We start from the raw sequence: 17,247 nt of genomic DNA on the forward strand, positions 1-17,247 counted from the left end.
ACCAGATTAATACAAGTTCAATATTGGTACCGTGCTGTGTCTGAGGCCGCTCAGCAAATGTCTCCAGATATAACATATCTAGTTGCCATCCACTGGGTGTTCACACATTTTTTTGATGGGGAAATGTTTCAGGGAGTTGTCAGGGTGAGGTTAGCAGAGTTTATCAGGCCCAAGATTTGGCTGTGAAGGGAGAGCTCTGCCATGGTTGGGTGTGTGAGGAAAAAGTGGTCCCTGTCCTAGAGCTATAAGACTCAGTTTGCCCTGGATTCACCCCAGAGTCCAATCTCAGCAGGGTGGGGCTTCCAAGAGTGAGGAGGATGGGGCTAGTGGATCTCTGGTGTGGGGGAGGTGCTGGTCAGGCTTGGGGGAAGGTGAGGAGAGTGGCCCCTGTCCCAGAGCCACACCAATCTGTCCATCCCAGAACCTGCCCAGACCTCAGCAGTGTGGAGCCATCAGGAGTCAGGAGGGTAGGGCTACCAGGACCCCATCAGTTGGGGCTAGCAGATCTCCCACAAAGGGGAGGTGTCAGTCAAGTTCAAAGGAAAGTGAGAGGAATTGCTTCCACTCCAAAACCACACAACTCAGTCATTGACACCCCTTCAGGCTTCCCAGACCTCTATATTCAGCCAAAGCAGCTGACTCTTCAGCAGGGTGCAAGCTCTTTTAGTGTGAGGTGGCAGGGGACCAGAGGATGCAGCTATTGCATTCCTCTGAGCTGATGCCACTTGTAGGGGAGTGCTCCATCTAAGAAAGATGATATCTGTAGTGTGGAAGAGGAACTCAGCTCAGGGATCACGGTGGCTGTCTATTTAGCTCTCTCCCCAGAGCCACAAACCTGTCTCTCATCACACAACTCTAGTCTGTTCTTCCCTTTCTTTGGAGTCCAAGGTGAGTGGCTGCAAATTAGAGTTTGTGCATTGGCCCTTTAAGAGGGTGCCTGTGTTTCTAGGACTATCACCTCTCCCTGGTGGACAGAATCCCAGATGATTTTCACAGACAGATGTTATGTGGGTGCCACTTTCTTGCTCTGGTGCTCTGGGCTGGGAAGTCTGGGTTGGGTTCAAGACCCCATGCTTCTCAGGGGTAACCCATGCAACTGAGATATCCCTCCAGAATATCTACTGCTGCTCATGGGAGCAGAGTAAGTCCTTTTTGAACCTCCACCCTTCCTGCTAGTCTCCATGTGGTTTCTTCTATAAATCCTTGGTTATAAGACTTCTGTTCAGCTAGTCTTCAGTTGGTTATTAACATCAATTTTTCTATAATTTAGTTGTAATTTTTTTTTTTTGGTCCTGGGAGGAGGTGAGTGTACTTCCCACCTACTCCGCTGCCATCTTGGATTCATTCTAACATCTTTTTTATTGATCTCTTCATTTATAGCCCTTAGGATGTTTTTATTAGGATGTATCTATGTATTTATTGTGATGTTTGTTAGAAATTCTTGTGTCTTTTCCTGGATTCTAAATTCCATAAGAGAAAGAATAATGCTCCTTTCATTTATCAACTTAAACCCAAATCTTAGCACAAAGCTTAGTATTACATAAACTACAGGCCCAGTGCACAAAATTCATGCACTTGGGGGGCGGGGGGTCACTCAGCCCAGCATGTACCCTCTCGCAGTCCAGAAGCCCTTGGGGGATGTCCGACTGATGGATGAGCTGTTAGTCAGACATCCTTAGCATTGTCGTGGAGGTGGGAGAGGCTCCCGCCACTGTGGCTGTGCTCGCCACCCGTGAACCAGGCTTCTGGCTCAGCGGCGCTCCCCCATGGGAGTGCAATGACCACCAGGGTGCAGCTCCTGTGTTGAACATCTGCCCCTGGTGGTCAGTGGACGTCATAGCGACTGGTCGTTCAGCCGTTTAGTCGATTTGCATATTAGCCTTTTATTATATAGGATGGTCTTTGGTTGATTACTTCACAATCACCCACCCATGATCAGGGCCAGGAAGGGATGCGGGAAGTTGGACAGCTGGGGAGGGACCAAAGGAGGGCTCCAGGGCATGTCCAGCCTGTCTCGCTCAGTCCTGATCATCCTCACTCCAGAAGCAAGCTAATCTACCAGTTGGAGCGTCTGCCCCCTGGTGGTCAGTGCACATCATAGCAACTGGTTGAGCAGTCAACTGTCTGCCCCCTGGTGGTCAGTGCACATCAGCGGCGCTCCCCCATGGGAGCGCAATGACCACCAAGGTGCAGCTCCTGCGTTGAACATCTCCCTTAGCAGCCTTAGCATATTATTAACATATTACACTTTGATTGGTTGAACAGATGACTGGACGACCAGACACTTAGCATATTAGGCTTTTATTATATAGGATACTTAATAGATATACATATTTACATGTTTGAATTATTTCACTCTAACTAAAAATCTTAGAGTAACCTTGATTGTTTTTTTACTTTGATGTCTCCATTCCCTATACCATCTATGTTTAATCATTAACAGATCTTGCTAATTTTACCTGTTTGTTAACAATTTGTTCCTTTTTCTCTATGTGATCATTGCCCTAGATATGCTTTGCAGCTCTTGCCTGAACTACTGCGATAGCCCCCATTCTTTGCCTTCTGTTTTATCACTTCACATGCATCCTCCACACTGCCACCACCATGAGCTACAATGCAGATCTGAATCCACCACTCCTCTTTGGGAAACCCTTCAACAAATACTTTGCCTTTGTTCACAAGGCCCGCAGATAATCTGGTCTCTGCCTACTTCACCACTCTAATTTCTTACCACTTGGCCTTACTTTCTAAGCTTCCAAAACAGCAAACTGCTTGCAATTCCTACTCCACATTGTATATGCTGTTTCATATCTCATTTTTTTCTATATATATATTGTCACTTTTATTTAAGGAAATATCTACCCCACTAGTGGCCCGGTGCATGAAATTTGTGCACAGGGGAGGGGGTGTTCCTCAGCCTGGCCTGCACCCTCTCCAATCTGGAGCCCCTCAAAGGATGTCCTACTGCTGGTTTACAGGGATCGGACCTAAACCGGCAGTCGGACATCCCTCTTGCAATCTGGGACTTCTGGCTCCTAACCGCTTGACCAATTGCCTGCCTGCCTGACAGATCACCCCTAACCACTCTATCTGACTGCTTCATCAGCCCTAACCACTCCTCAGCCTGCCTGATTGTCCCTAACCACTCTGCATGCCTGCCTGATCACTCCTAACTGCCTCTGCTTTGGCCCCCGCTGCCAAGGCTTCATCCGGACAGACATCTGGAAGTACGTCTGGGAGGACATCCAGAAGATAGTTTGGCTATCTGGTCTAATTAGCATATTACACTTTTATTATTATAGATGCTAAAATCTCAGATATCTGCTATCCTCCTAACTGGGTTTCCTTCCCGCCTTAGGCCGGTTCAAAAGCGGCAGGTTCCATTTTGCCATCTTTACTCTGACCTCCCCAAGGAGGAATGGGCACGAGCTCTCAGACATTCTCTGCAGCTGGAGCCAGAGGAGCCCCAGGTTTTTGAGAGAAGTGGGCAGACTCAGCCAGCCTGGGTGAGGGGCTGAGGGCTGTTTTCAGGCAGGCCACACCCCGTTCAGGGTGGGGTTCTTCACTGGGGTGCCTGGCTAGCCTGCGTGAGGGACTGAGGGCTGTTTTTAGGCTGGCCAAACCCCCCAGTGGGAACCCTCACCCCATGAGGGTGTGTCCATCCTGGGTGAGGGGCTGATGGCAGTTTTTAGGCTGGCCCTGGCTTCTGCAGGCTGGAAGCAGGTATCTGGGATTTATTTATCTTCTATAGTTGAAACTTTGTAGCCTTGAGCAGAGCCCACAGCCAGCCAGGACAGGCAGGAAGCTTGGCTTCCTCCATCACCAGGGGCAACACAAGCCTCCTGTTTGCTCCAGCTCTGTGACCACTACCATCTTGGTTGGGTTTATTTGCATACTCACTCCTGATTGGCTTGTTAGTGCAGCGGAGGTACGGTCAATTTGCATGTTTCTCTTTTATTAGATAAGATAATCACCTCTTGCTCCTTCTCACTATTAATGAGGCTCATTCACACTCCGTTACATTTGGATCAAATGTCATCTCTTCCAGGGAACCAACTCTGACTCTCCAGATTGAGTTACATGCCACTGTTTGGAATTTTACATAGTGCATCTCCATTATTTTACTTTCTGTAATTGTGTGCAATTGTCTGCCTTCCTCTTAGGTGGTGATCAACTAGGGAGCACACAATAGATACTTCATAAACATTTACTGGATTAATTACAAAAATAAAAACATAATATTTAAAATATATCAGTGCTATTGCTTGTAACAGTAATGAGATCCAACTACATAATTGGTTCAGTGCATTTAACTCAATTTTATCCAGTTACAGCACCCTTAGTCCTGCCATTCTATGTTGGATCTTCTTTACTGGAAAGCTAGAGTTCTGACAATAACCTTTAAATACAAAGAATTCAGCACCTCATCCTGCACTGTACAAGTTTCCTCTGTGTGAGTTTACATTAAACAGCTCTGCAAATGAACATTTTTACCTATGTCAGAGCTTACTCTAAGTCTTCTCTGAGGTTAATCGCCATAACAATTATAATTATATTATTATTCCCATAATTCCAATTATGTTTTTTATACTTGGCTTCAATATGCTGTCAACCATCCCTTGATATGCATACATATCCAATGGCATTTAATACAATTGTACTGCTTTATTTTAGAAACACTAATATTTTTGAAAAATAGCTCCTTAAAACTTTTTTTTAATAATGTTTTTTCAATTATATTTGGCATAAAATGTTGTATTAGTTTCAGGTGTACAACCCAGTGATTGAACATTATTGAATAATGTTCAACTTACTAAGTGACCACCCTGATAAATTTAGTATCTATCTGACACTATTCATAGTTATTACAATACTAGAGGCCTGGTGCATAAAATTCATGCACTCAGTGGGGGGAGGGTATCCCTCAGCCTGATCTACACCCTCTCGCAGTCTGGGAGCCCTGTGATCGATTGCCCCACAGAGGGAGGCCCCACCCACCTACCAGTAGGTGGCCTGAGCCTCCCTCTTTGGGGTGATCATGGGGTGGTGGCGGGGCCCACCGACCAATCACATCGCACCTGCCTTGGCTGGCCTGGCGTCAGTGCATATTATAGCATGGTCATCCGGGTGGTCGTTCTGCTCTTCAGCCATTCAGTTGAAATGCATATTATGCTTTTATTATCATAGACTAGAGGCCCAGTGCACGAAATTCGTGCACTGGGGGGTGGGGCTCCGTCAGCCCAGCCTGCCCCTCTCAGAGTCCGGGAGCCCTCAGTGGATGTTCTACTGACGGCCACAGGTTGGCAGCAGAGGATCGGAGCAGGTGTCCCCTGTGTGTGTGTGTGTCTGCTGGGGCCTGCCCCCAGCTACACTGGAGGCTCAGAGCAGTCGCTCCGTGTGTGTGTGTGTGTGTGTGTGTGTGTGTGTGCGCGTGGGTCTGCTGGGGGCCTGCCTCCAGCCACACCATGCAGGCTTGGAGCAGGCCCCCCTCTGTGTTGATCTCTCAGGCTCCTGGCCTCCACTGCATGTTGTTCTCTCTCTTGAGCTGTGGCCAGGGTCAGGTGCTGCCTGCAGGCTGCACTTTCCTGCTCATGGATTGCCATGGTGACCCAGGAGCAGGCCCACCTTGGGGCTGCCTGCAGGCCGCACTTTCCTGCTCTGGGATCTCCACAGTGACCCAGGAGCAGGTGGTTCTAGGTGCTGCCTGCAGGCCGCACTTTCCTGCTCTCAGATTGCCATGGGGTCCCAGCTGGCAGCAGGGCTTAGGCAGCACACGGGGGTCTCGCTGGGGGCAGGGCTTAGGCGGTGCGAAGCCCCGCTGCCCAGGGCCGCACACGGGGCCCAGATGGCGGCTTGCAGGCCCTGCCTGCAGTATGCAAATTAGCTGCCATCTTTGTTGGCGGTTAATTTGCATATTGTGCTGATTAGCCAATGTGAGGCGTAGCAAAGGTATGGTCAATTACCATCTTTGGCTTTTATTAGATAGGATTGTTGACTATATTCCTTATGCTGTATTTACATCCTTAGAACTATTCTATAACTATTAATTTGTACTTCTTAATCACTTCAAAAATGTGATTTATTAATTTTTAGAGAGAGAGAAAGGGATAGAAATAGACAGATAGAAACATCACTGAGAGAGAAACATCATTGATTGGCTGCCTCCTGCATGCCCCCTACTGGGGATGAAGACCAGAACCCAGGCATATGCCCTGACAGGAATCAACCCAGTTACTTCTTTGTTCCTGGGCCAGCCTCTTTATCTTTTTCGCTCATTCCCCCAGCTCCCTGCCATCTTTCACTCAGTCCCTCAACCACCTTTTCTCTGGCAACCACCAGTTTTTTTTCTGTGTCTATGAATCTGTTTCAATATTGTTTCTTTGTGTTGTTCTTTAGATTGCACATATCAGTGAAATCATATGGTATTTGTATTTTTCTGACTGACTTATTTTACTAAGTATAATACCCTCTAGGTATTTGGTTGAATCTTACCATGCTGTCACAAATGGTAAGATTTCATTATTTTTTTACAGCTGAGTAATATTCCATTGTATATGAATATTATCCACTTGTCTATTCATGGACACTTGGGTTGCTTCCATAGCTTGGCTATCTATACTAATATAAGGGTAATATGCTAATTAGACCAGACATATTCCAGACGTCCATCCTGACATGGCCAGGGGTGTCACCAGCCTCCAAATGGCCATCAGCCCCTTGCCCAGGTACGCCCCACCCCCAGCAGGGACCCTCACCCCGTTGGGGGCATGGCCAGCCTGCAAATGGACATCAGCCCCTCATCCAGGCTGGCCATGGCCCCCAGTGGAGACCCCCACCCCAATGGGGGCATGGCCAGCCTGCAAAAGGCCCTCAGCTCTTCACCCTGATCAGGGGCGTGGCCAGCTGCAAACCCCCCAGCCTCTCACCCAGGCCGGCAATGCCCCCAGCAGGGACCTCCACCCTGATGAGGGTGTGGCCAGCCTGCAAACCCCTGGCGGCCCCTCGCCCAGGCCGGCTCTGGTCCCCAGTGGGGACCCTCGCACCTCAATTGGGGATGTGGCTGGCCTGTAAACTGCCCCAGGCCCCTTGCTCAGGCTGGTACTGCCCCCCAGTGGGGATCCCCACCCTGATCCAGGACCCCCTCCAGGCCAGATCCGCCAGCCCCCACCCATGCACCAGGTCTCTATCTATACTAATAAAAGGGTAATATGCTAATTAGACCAGACATCCTTCAGGACAAAGCCGGGGCCAAGGCAGAGGCAGTTAGGGGTGATCAGGCCGGCAGGCAAGAGCAGTTAGGGGGAATCAGGCCAGCAGGAGGGAGCAGTTAGGGAGATCAGGCTGGTAGGAGAGAGCAGTTAGGGGGATCAGACTGGCAGGGGAAAGCAGTTAAGGATCAGGTCCGCAGGCAGGCAAGCAATTAGGAGCCAGCGGTCCTGGGTTGCAAGAGTGATCCTGGATTGGAGAGGGTGCAGGCCGGGCTGAGGGACACCCCTCCCCCCACTGCACAAATTTTGTACACCAGGCCTTTAGTTGTAAATAACACTGCAATGAACATAGGGGTGAATATATCCTTTCAAATTAGTATTTTGGATTTCTTCAGCTAAATCACCAGAAGTAGAATCACTGGGTCATAAGGCAGATCCATTTTTAATTTCTTTGAGGAAACCTCATACTGTTTTCCATAGTGGCTGTACCAATCTGCACTCCCACAACAGTGAACAAGGGTTCCCTTTTCTCTACATCCTTGCCAACACTTGTCATTTGTGTATTTATTGATAACAGTCATTCTGACAGGTATGAGGGCTTCTTAAAACTTTTGTTTATAACCAATAATTCAAACTAGTTTGCTAATCTCTAAACAATGTACAATGTTGACCATGTAGTTATGATAAACTTTTAGTTATTTTAGGTATTTTTACATTTTGTTTAAATAAGTTATGGTTATTTAAAGTATGTAATTGTTATTATAGATTATACAGTATTCATTTGTTTAGATGCATATATGTACATATGTGTGTATATATAGTTGTGTGTATATAAATAAATATACACAGATAAATAATTATAGATATGTGTATACATAGATTTCTAAATACATATATTACTAAGCTCTGTATACTGCGCGTGTCTATAAACAGTGTCATCTCAATAGCAGTGGAGACATTCAATACTTAGATATTGGTTTTTAAAGATCATTCTGCAATAAAAGGAAAATAGGGCCTGGACAGTGTGGCTCAGTTGATTGGAGCGTCATCCCATTTGCCAAAGGTTGCAGGTTTGATTCCTGGACAGGGCACACACCCAGATTGTGGGTTCGATCCCCACTCAAGGTGCATGTGGGAGGCAACCAATTGATGTTTCTTTCTCTCCCTCTCCCTTCCCCTCTCTCTAAAACAATCAAAACATACCCTTGCATGAGGATTAATAAAAACAAAAACAGGGTTTTCTTAGAGAAATGGCTAATTCTAATATAAAGGCAGGGAAAATACAATTTATGTTACTGTGGAAAAATATAGGTGAGTCAAACAGAAATAAAATTCCCATAATGCAATTTTCTTGCCTTAGTGTTTTTATAATGTGTGAGTTTTACATTTTTATACAGAAATAGTATAATATTTTACATACCTTTTTATTCTTTTAAATGACTAAATAGTTTTAAGGTTTATGAATGTAGAATTTGTTGGATTGTTAATTACAAACTGCTAGATGAAAAACTTTATAAATGAATTTTGATGCACTTCCTTAATTACTATAAGAATCTTCTTTTGAGAAATACTGTTCAACTATTTCAGAGTCCCCATCCCTTTGTCCTTATCTTATATTCAATTTGTTAAGCATTTACTGGAAGTGGTATCTTGTTTTGGCATTTGGTAAAGGTTTTTATTTAAAAATGTTATTAGTAATTGAATAATTACCAGTTCGTACATGGGGGAAAGCCATCTCTTTTAAACCCAAATATTAACATTCCTATTAAAGTTTAAAGGATCTTAAATATCATAAAGACTAATTTCTTGGTTCATAGATTAGGAAATTGAGGCCAAGAAAGGTTAATTGGCATCTGGGTAGTAGGATTATTTTTAACACACAATGAAAAACAAGTCAGTTAATTGGAAAAGAATAAGAATTATTAAAGAGCTGAAAAGTTGCTAGCTGCTTTCAAAAGGGGAATTGATCCTTTTCTATGTCATAAGCTCTTTATTTTCTATTTATAATATCAAATTATCAACCTTACCCAAGAGGAAGAGTTGTAATCAAATTAAAGGCAATGTTGAAAACTCTAAGGAGCTTAAGTTGTTGAATATCAGAAGGGATTGTTCTGATAGGATTATTTCTCAGGATCAAAACTTGTAAATGTTTAAGACAATATATCTGAGGAACAGAAAAGAGAAACAAACATAAATAGAATAATAAAGTATGCAAATTCCTATTCCATCTTAAAAACGCTTTGAATTAATGTAGTAGAATCAGTACAGTTACATTAATTGTCTGTATCACATGTATCTAATACCTTTGGAAGCCTTCAAAATGACTGACCAGCATACTATACATGATATGTAAAATAGTGCTGTACACATATCCCTTGATTCAGGAATGGTCCTTTTCTAAATGAGAAAGTCATCCTATCTGATCAACCTATGGTTTCATAAGAAGCAAATATGCAAAGAAGAAGTGAGGAAAGAGATATATGCAGAAATGTAAGGTAACTAACCTTCGTAATCAATGAGGTGGCAGCTATTACAACCAGCTTGTTTCATATACACTGATTTTTTATATGAAATTTAATAGTAGAATATACCATTTAAACCTATGGTCTTTGCTTGATTAATATATTTCTTGCCCTGTGGTGAATCATAATAAGATCTTACATTAGCTATCTTTAACATTAAAGGAAACCTTTTTATAATCATAAAAATCTACAATTGGTGGAATAGATAATGCTCATTCTTGCAACCAGAAGTTAAATCCTCCAACTTTGTTTTCCTTTTCAAGGTGGCTTTGGCTATTTGGAGTAATTTCATTATAAACTCTCAAACCAGCTTCTCAAATTCTATAAAATATGTCAGTTGTAATTTTCATAGGAATTGCAATAAATCTGAAGATCAATTTGAGAGCAGTGCCATCTTAAAAATATTGTCTTCAGATCCATGAATATAGGTTGTCTTGTCATCTGAGTAATGTTTCCTTTAACTTAACAATATTCTGTAGTTTTCACAGTGTAAGTTTTGTACTTTTGTTAAACTTGCTCCCAAGTATTTTACTCTTTTTCATATAAATAAAATTTCTTTCTTATTTTATTGTCAGGATTGTTTGTTGCTATTTTGTAGAAATACAATTGATTTTTGTATATTGATCTTGTACACTACAACTTTGCTGAACTCAATTCTAATATATTTTTTAGTGAATCCCTTCGGATTTCTATATATAAGACCATGCCATCTACAAGTAGAGAAAGCTTACTTCCTTTTAAACCTGGATGTTTTTGATTTCTCTTTCTTGCCTTGGCTAGAAAGTCCCGTACAATGTTAAATACAAAGTGGAAAGAGTACTAGTATACATCTTCATCTGGTTCCTGATCTTAGGAGGAAAATGTTGAGTCTTTCACCATTAAATATGATATAAGCTGTGGTTTTTTGTAGATATCCTTTATAAATTTGCAGACATACACCTCTATTTCTAGATATTGAATATTTTTATCATAAAGGATGTTGGATTTTGTAAGTTAGTTTCTGTCTCTATTGAGATAATTGCATAATTTTCCCCCTTTATTATGTTAAAATGGTGTATCACATTGATTGATTTTTATATGTTTACCCAACCTTGCATTCCTAGAATAAATATCACTTGGTCATGGTGTAAAATGTTTGCTAGCATTTTGTTGAGGATTTTTGCATCTATATTCATAAAAGATATTGTTTTGTAGTTTGTTTTTCTTTCCATATCTTTTCCAGTTTTGGTGTCAGCATATTACTGGTTTTCTAGTTTGAATTGGTTTTTTCCTTCTCTTCTATTTTTTTGGAGGAATTTGTAAAGGATTGGTGTTAATTCTTCTTAAGATGTATAGTAAAAATCACCAATGAAGCTTTCTGGTCCTGGACTTTTCTTTGTGGAAAGTTTTAAAATTACTATTGAACTTTTCCCTTTTTATACCGCCATTCAGATTTTCTATTTTTTCTTGAGTCCATTCTTGTGTTTATCTAGATATGTGTCCATTTTATCAAAGTTATTTAGTTGGTTGGTTTACAGTTAAATGTAGTATTCTCTTAGAATCTTTTTTATTTCTGTGAGGTTGGTAGTAATGTTCCATCTTTCATCCTTAATTTTAATAATTTGGGTCTTCTTTTTGCTTGGTCAGTCTATTGAAGGTTAGTCCATTTTGTTGATTTCTTAAAGTATCAACTCTTGGATTTGTTTATTTTTCTCTGTTTTTCTATTCTTAATTTCACAAATTTTTGTCTCATTTTTATTACTTCCTTCTCTATTCTTTCTTTAGGTTTAGTTTGCTCTTTGTTTTTATAGTGGCTTAAGATAAAATATTAGGTTATTAATTTTTAAATAAAAGTATTTATAGCTATAAATTCCCTTCTGAGCACTGGTGTAAAGGCATCCCATAAATTTTGGTATGTTGTCTCTTCATTTGCAGTCATCTTAAAGTACTTTCAAATTTCCCTTTTGATTTTTTAATTGAATCATTGGTTATTTAATAATGTGTTGCTTAATTTTCATATATTTCCAAATTTCTTTCAGTTACTGATTTTTAATTACATTTCACTGTGGTAAAAAACATATTTTCTGTGATTTTTCTATTGTTTTAAGTGTATGAGACTTATTTTATGATCTATCCTGGAAAATGTTCTATGTGAATTTGAGAATTATGTATTATTCTGCTATTGGTTGAAGTGTCCCATAGATTTCTGTTAGGTCTAAGTGATTATAGTGTTGTTCATGTCTTCTATTTCTTTGTTAATCTTCTGCTTAGTGTTCTATGCATTTTTGAAAGTGGGGCATTGAAATTTATAAGTATTATTGTTGAAATTCTAATTTTTTCATTCAATTCTTTCAGTTGTATTCTATGGCCATGTACACAGGTATGTATGTATGTATGTATGTATGTGTGTGTGTGTGTGTATGTATATATAATTATATTATCCTGATAGATTGACAAAATCCCCTTTTTAATCTCTAGTAACTTATTTTGTTTTAAAATTTATTTTATCTGATATTAGTACAGTCACTCCAGCTTTCTTATGGTTGCTGTTTGCATGTTATATTTTTTCATATTTTTGCTTTTGACCTCTTTGTATCTTTTGCTCTTAAGTGTATCTTTGGATTGCTTGATGTATTAACATTTAATGTTATTATTGGCATGCTGGATTTAAATCACCATTTTACATATAGTACAGACCGTTTTCTGTATGTAATTTTCCATTTGTTCTTTCTTTACTGCCTTCATTTGCATCAAATGAGTAATTGCTAGTACAATATTTTAATTCCTTTAATAACTTTTTTCACCATATTCTTTTGAGTTATTCTCTTAGCCATTGTTTTAGGGATTGTAATATATATCTTAACTTATGAGAATATACTTCAGATTTATATTAACTTAATTCCAGTGAGATAAGGAAATGTTCCTAAATAGCTCTATTGCCTGTTCCTTCCTTTTTGCACTGTAGTTGTTATATGTACTACATCCATATATGTTATAGACCTAACAATACATTATTATTTTTAAAAATGCTAATTTTTTCTTAAATACTTATGCAGAGATGATTTTAGAATTTAGGAATGCACCAGAATTATGAAATGATGACCTCATCTTGGAGGGCTTAAAAAGCAAATCTCAACTAAGATTACCACTTTTAATAGAGTTTAAAAAATAATAACAAGATAGCAGATAAATTGTGATAAAAAACAATAACATGAGAAGACACCCAAGTGCATAATACATAGGTGGAGGGAGAATATTTATCCTTCTGGAACCATTACTATCAGCAACATAGAGAAGAAACACTGTCCTAAAAGGAGACATAGAAGCAACTATTAAGTGATGAAAGGTGAACCAAATTACCGACACAGAAGGGAGGAAAAGTAAACCAAATGTATGGGAAAGTTCTGGGGCAAGAGCTTATTAGCTGGTCTGCAAAAAGATTCAAGAAAAATGCCCCAATTTTATACATGTTATATATTGAACACTAAAAATGAAAAACGAACATTTAGAAAATTATTTTAAATTAATTTAATTGCTGAATGCCTCTTTGGCTAGTATTTGAAGGGTCATTATTTAGTCCTACAACTGATGCATTTTGCCATGTTCTCACCTTTTAATTTGCAAACCTCTTAAAAGTCTTATTTCCTCTGTTGAACATTGTTCTTTTACATATTATCAAAATGAACCCTTTGCTTTAATCATACAAGATAATGTTGGAAAGTATAAATATTTTAGAGATTTTTTAAAAATGTATTAATTTTTCTTGTTATGAAATTATTTCTAACAGTTTCTAAATACATGGTCACAGCTACCTGAAGCATGTTTTCCTCACTCATATCATCACCAATATCACTGCCAAGTGCTTCCAAACTTATGGTTGGTGTGAAAGCTGTCTTGGTGGCTCCTAATGCTGTTGTTGCTGCTGCTTTTCAAAGTAGCCTTCTCTTCTCTTCCATAGCTCTTTTGAAGTAAGATGTCTTCTGATTTGATGTCTGTGGAATATCTTGAGATATATTTTTGCAACTGCCTTACATACTGAGCCGAATAGCCCTGCAGAGATCTGCTTCTTCATCTTCCATATCAATTTGTTGGTGACTTAGTACCAAAGCTCACTTCAAATCTCCCTCATCTTTAACATTCCTGACTCATCATTTGCTTCTAAGACTCACCCCAGATCTGTTTTTTAGATTCTGTTCTTTTAGTTGTACTAACTCTTTCTTCTCCAATAAGTTTTGGTCAATGCATCTGTTGGACCCTAACATTTGCAGGAGTTGTTCAGCTTCACCATCTGGAAGATCACCCTTAACAACAAATATAGAATAATCTCCTGTTGTAATTGGGCCAAGAAAAGTGCACGGTATGTATCTGATATTAATTCTAGACCCGTCAAGAGAGAATTAAAGTTGAACCACTGTTTTTCTAATATTTTTAACTGTAAACCAATGTTTTCTATAATTGCATACAAATGACTTTTCCTTTATGAGATTGATCTTGAACCTTTGATATGCTGGACTGTTAAACAGGATTAGTTGTAAAACCCAAACTGTCAAGGCATTGCTTATAACTTGAATAGAGAAAAACCACTATTATCCATTTTTCCAGAAGGCTGCTATAAAAATGTGCTATAGTATTCACTAATAATGCCTTCTTCTGCCATTCTTCTCTCTTCTCCATCTAGCTGATGTGCAATAGAAGATAAGTCCACAGGGCTAAAATATTCTCCTTGCAATAGATTATTCAAGCAATATTGAGCACACAGTGAGCCTTCTTGTTCCTCATTGAAGATCAACAATACATTATTATAATTAATTATTACTGTTTATGTGTTTTAAATAATCTGAGATTTGAAAAGGAGATGGAGTGTATATCTATACAGTTTGTTATATTAACATTCTTGTTTACCATTTCTGCTTCTACCATTTTTGTGTGTCTAAAACTATTTTAATAGACTCTGTCTTCTACTTAAGTCTACCATCTTGAATTTTCCAGGAAACTTATAACAATTTCAATCACCACATTTATGCCAGCCTCTGGTCTTCTATTGATTGCATTTACACTATGCTGATAACTAATTATCATTAGCCTACCCTTAGTACAGCCCTTCTAAGCCTGGATATTACCATCCTGGTTGGAATATTTTATCTATCCTATATAATAAAACCCTAATATGCAAATTGACCAAACGGTGGAATGACAGGTCACTATGATGCGCAATGACCACCAGGGGGCAGACACTCAACACAGGAGCTGCCTCATTGTGGTTAGTGAACTCCCACAGGGGGAGCGCCACTCAGCCAGAAGCCGAGCTCACCGCTAGAGAGTGCAGCTGCGATGGTGGGAGCCTCTCCCGCCTCCACTGCAAGTGAGTGGTAAGGAGTGAGGGGTCCTGGACTGCGAGGGGGCCCCCACCCCACAGTGCACAAATTTTGTGCACTGGGCCTCTAGTAGCTATATAACACAGATCTGTATGTTAATGGCAAGTTCTATTGATTTCTATCCCTTTAAAAAGTGGGCACTTTAAATTTTACATTTGAAGAGCGCTTATTTATTCATTCTTCTTTAGTGGATAGAGTATGCTTGGCAGATACAAGGCCTCATCTACAACTATTTAGAAAAAAAGTTAAAATTAACCTGAAGAAAAAAGACCCCTATATTCCTTGGAAATTCTTGTCAATTTGTCCTAGTCAAATTTATAAAAGAGTTGTTATATATTAGAAAAGAAAAAAACAAACTTGTAGCAAAAGTAAAAATACATTATTACAGAGAAATTATGGAAAATAAATTTTTAATTCTATATAGTATTTTAAATAGAAAAGAAGTCAATTTGCTAAAAAATCAATTCACTAAAAGTCAATATTCTGGAAGTTAATTCCAAAACAACCAATCACCCAATGACCAATAAAGAATTGTATGAAGACACAGCAAACATAATCTGTCATAATTACTTGTAATGACCCATTTATTTAAAATGACAATGAGGCTTTTAGAGAAGATGGCAGTGTAAGTAAATGCGATACTTGCCACCTCCCACAACCACATCAAAATTAACAACTAAAATACAGAACAACCATCATTCAGTGCTGAGGGCAGTAGTAAACACTTGGTTCAATTTTGTCAGCTGAAACTCAGAGTGAAGGCAAAGCTGTGCCCTGAGGGTGGACCCAGTCAAGAGATTGGACACCACTCAGTCTGACTTTCCCACCCAGTGTTAAGGGGATGGATCTCATGATATCACCAGGAATTCAAGGCCCACCCAGATGTGATGTAACTTCCTGTAATTTGAGTATATAATAAATTGCTTCTGATGCTGGTGCAGTTTCTCTGTCTGTCCCTCCATGAGAGGGCAGACACCACACCTAGCCCAAGCTTTTAATCTAATTTTGTGTCTGTCCAATTCATTTTTCTTTCATTTTTTAAAATATATTTTTATTGATTTCTTACAGAGAGGAAGGGAGAGGGCTAGAGATTTAGAAACATCGGTGAGAGAGAAACATTGATCAGCTGCCTCCTGCACAACCCCCTACTGGGGATGTGCCTGCAATCAAGGTACACATGCTTGACCGGAATCGAACCTGGGACCCTTCAGTCCACAGGCCGATGCTCTATCCCAGGGGTCCTCAAACTATGGCCCACGGGCCACATGTGGCCCACCAAAAACATTTATCCAGCCGCGGAGTGTTTTTGCCGCCACTGCCTGTTGCTTAGCAGCCGACTGGTCGGGGGCCCGCAGTGCACATGTGTGGAATGTGTGCCACACTCTCTGACTCCCCTCCTTCTCTCTGTCTCTCACTCCTCCTCTCAGTCTCAGGTGTGATCAGACGAGTCATGAGTTTGCCTGTGCAGAGCCTGCTGCTGCTTGAGGACTGAGGTAAGAACAAGTTAGGATTTATTTATTTTTTTGAAGTTAGGAGGTCTATTTTTTTTTTTTATTAACTATGCACTCAAAATGGCAACCATCTTTGGCAGCACTTATGTCTGTGAACAGACTTTTTCCAGAATGAAACATCTGAAATCTCCAACCAGATCTAGACTAACTGATGCACACTTGCATCATTTGTTACGACTAGCAGTGACAAATATGGAACTGGACATTGACCATCTCATTACCCAAAAGCAGGCCCATAGTTCCCATTGAAATACTGGTAAGTTTGTTGATTCAACTTTACTTGTTCTTCATTTTAAATATTGTATTTGTTCCCATTTTGTTTTTTTACTTCAAAATAAGATATGTGCAGTGTGCATAGGAATTTGTTCATAGTTTTTTTTAAAAAAAACTATAGTCCGGCCTTCCAATGGTCTGAGGGACAGTGAACTGGCCCCCTGTTTAAAAAGTTTGAGGACCCCTGCTCTATCCACTGAGCCAAACTGGTTAGGGCCAATTCATTTTTCTTTAATCCCAAAAGCGCCTCCTTACTTATACCAACTGGTTCACATCTCTCTCTCCTTGCGGGAAGCAGAGAAGAGACCCCCTCCCCCCCCCATATATCTGGTTCCCAATGTCTGGTATTCGCTGGCACCCTGCCCCGGGGGCGACAGGA

The 17,247-nt window shown here is 40.4% G+C and overlaps 1 protein-coding gene and 1 pseudogene across 1 annotated transcript in view; both read right to left on the reverse strand.

Annotated features, from left to right (window-relative positions):
• LRRC63 (leucine rich repeat containing 63) overlaps nucleotides 1-17,247 on the reverse strand; it is a gene marked incomplete at its 5' end in the record, with an annotated part of 105,747 nt that overhangs the window by 49,367 nt on the left and 39,133 nt on the right. The window contains one exon of the mRNA XM_006774589.1: nucleotides 9,236-9,372. Coding sequence (XP_006774652.1) covers nucleotides 9,236-9,372 — 137 coding nt within the window. The remainder of the gene's footprint in view (nucleotides 1-9,235; nucleotides 9,373-17,247) is intronic.
• Nucleotides 13,486-17,247, reverse strand: part of LOC102774238 — a 4,086-nt pseudogene continuing 324 nt past the window's right edge.

This window comes from Myotis davidii, unplaced genomic scaffold (genome assembly GCF_000327345.1).
Source record: "Myotis davidii unplaced genomic scaffold, ASM32734v1 scaffold848, whole genome shotgun sequence".
Lineage (NCBI taxonomy): Eukaryota > Metazoa > Chordata > Mammalia > Chiroptera > Vespertilionidae > Myotis > Myotis davidii.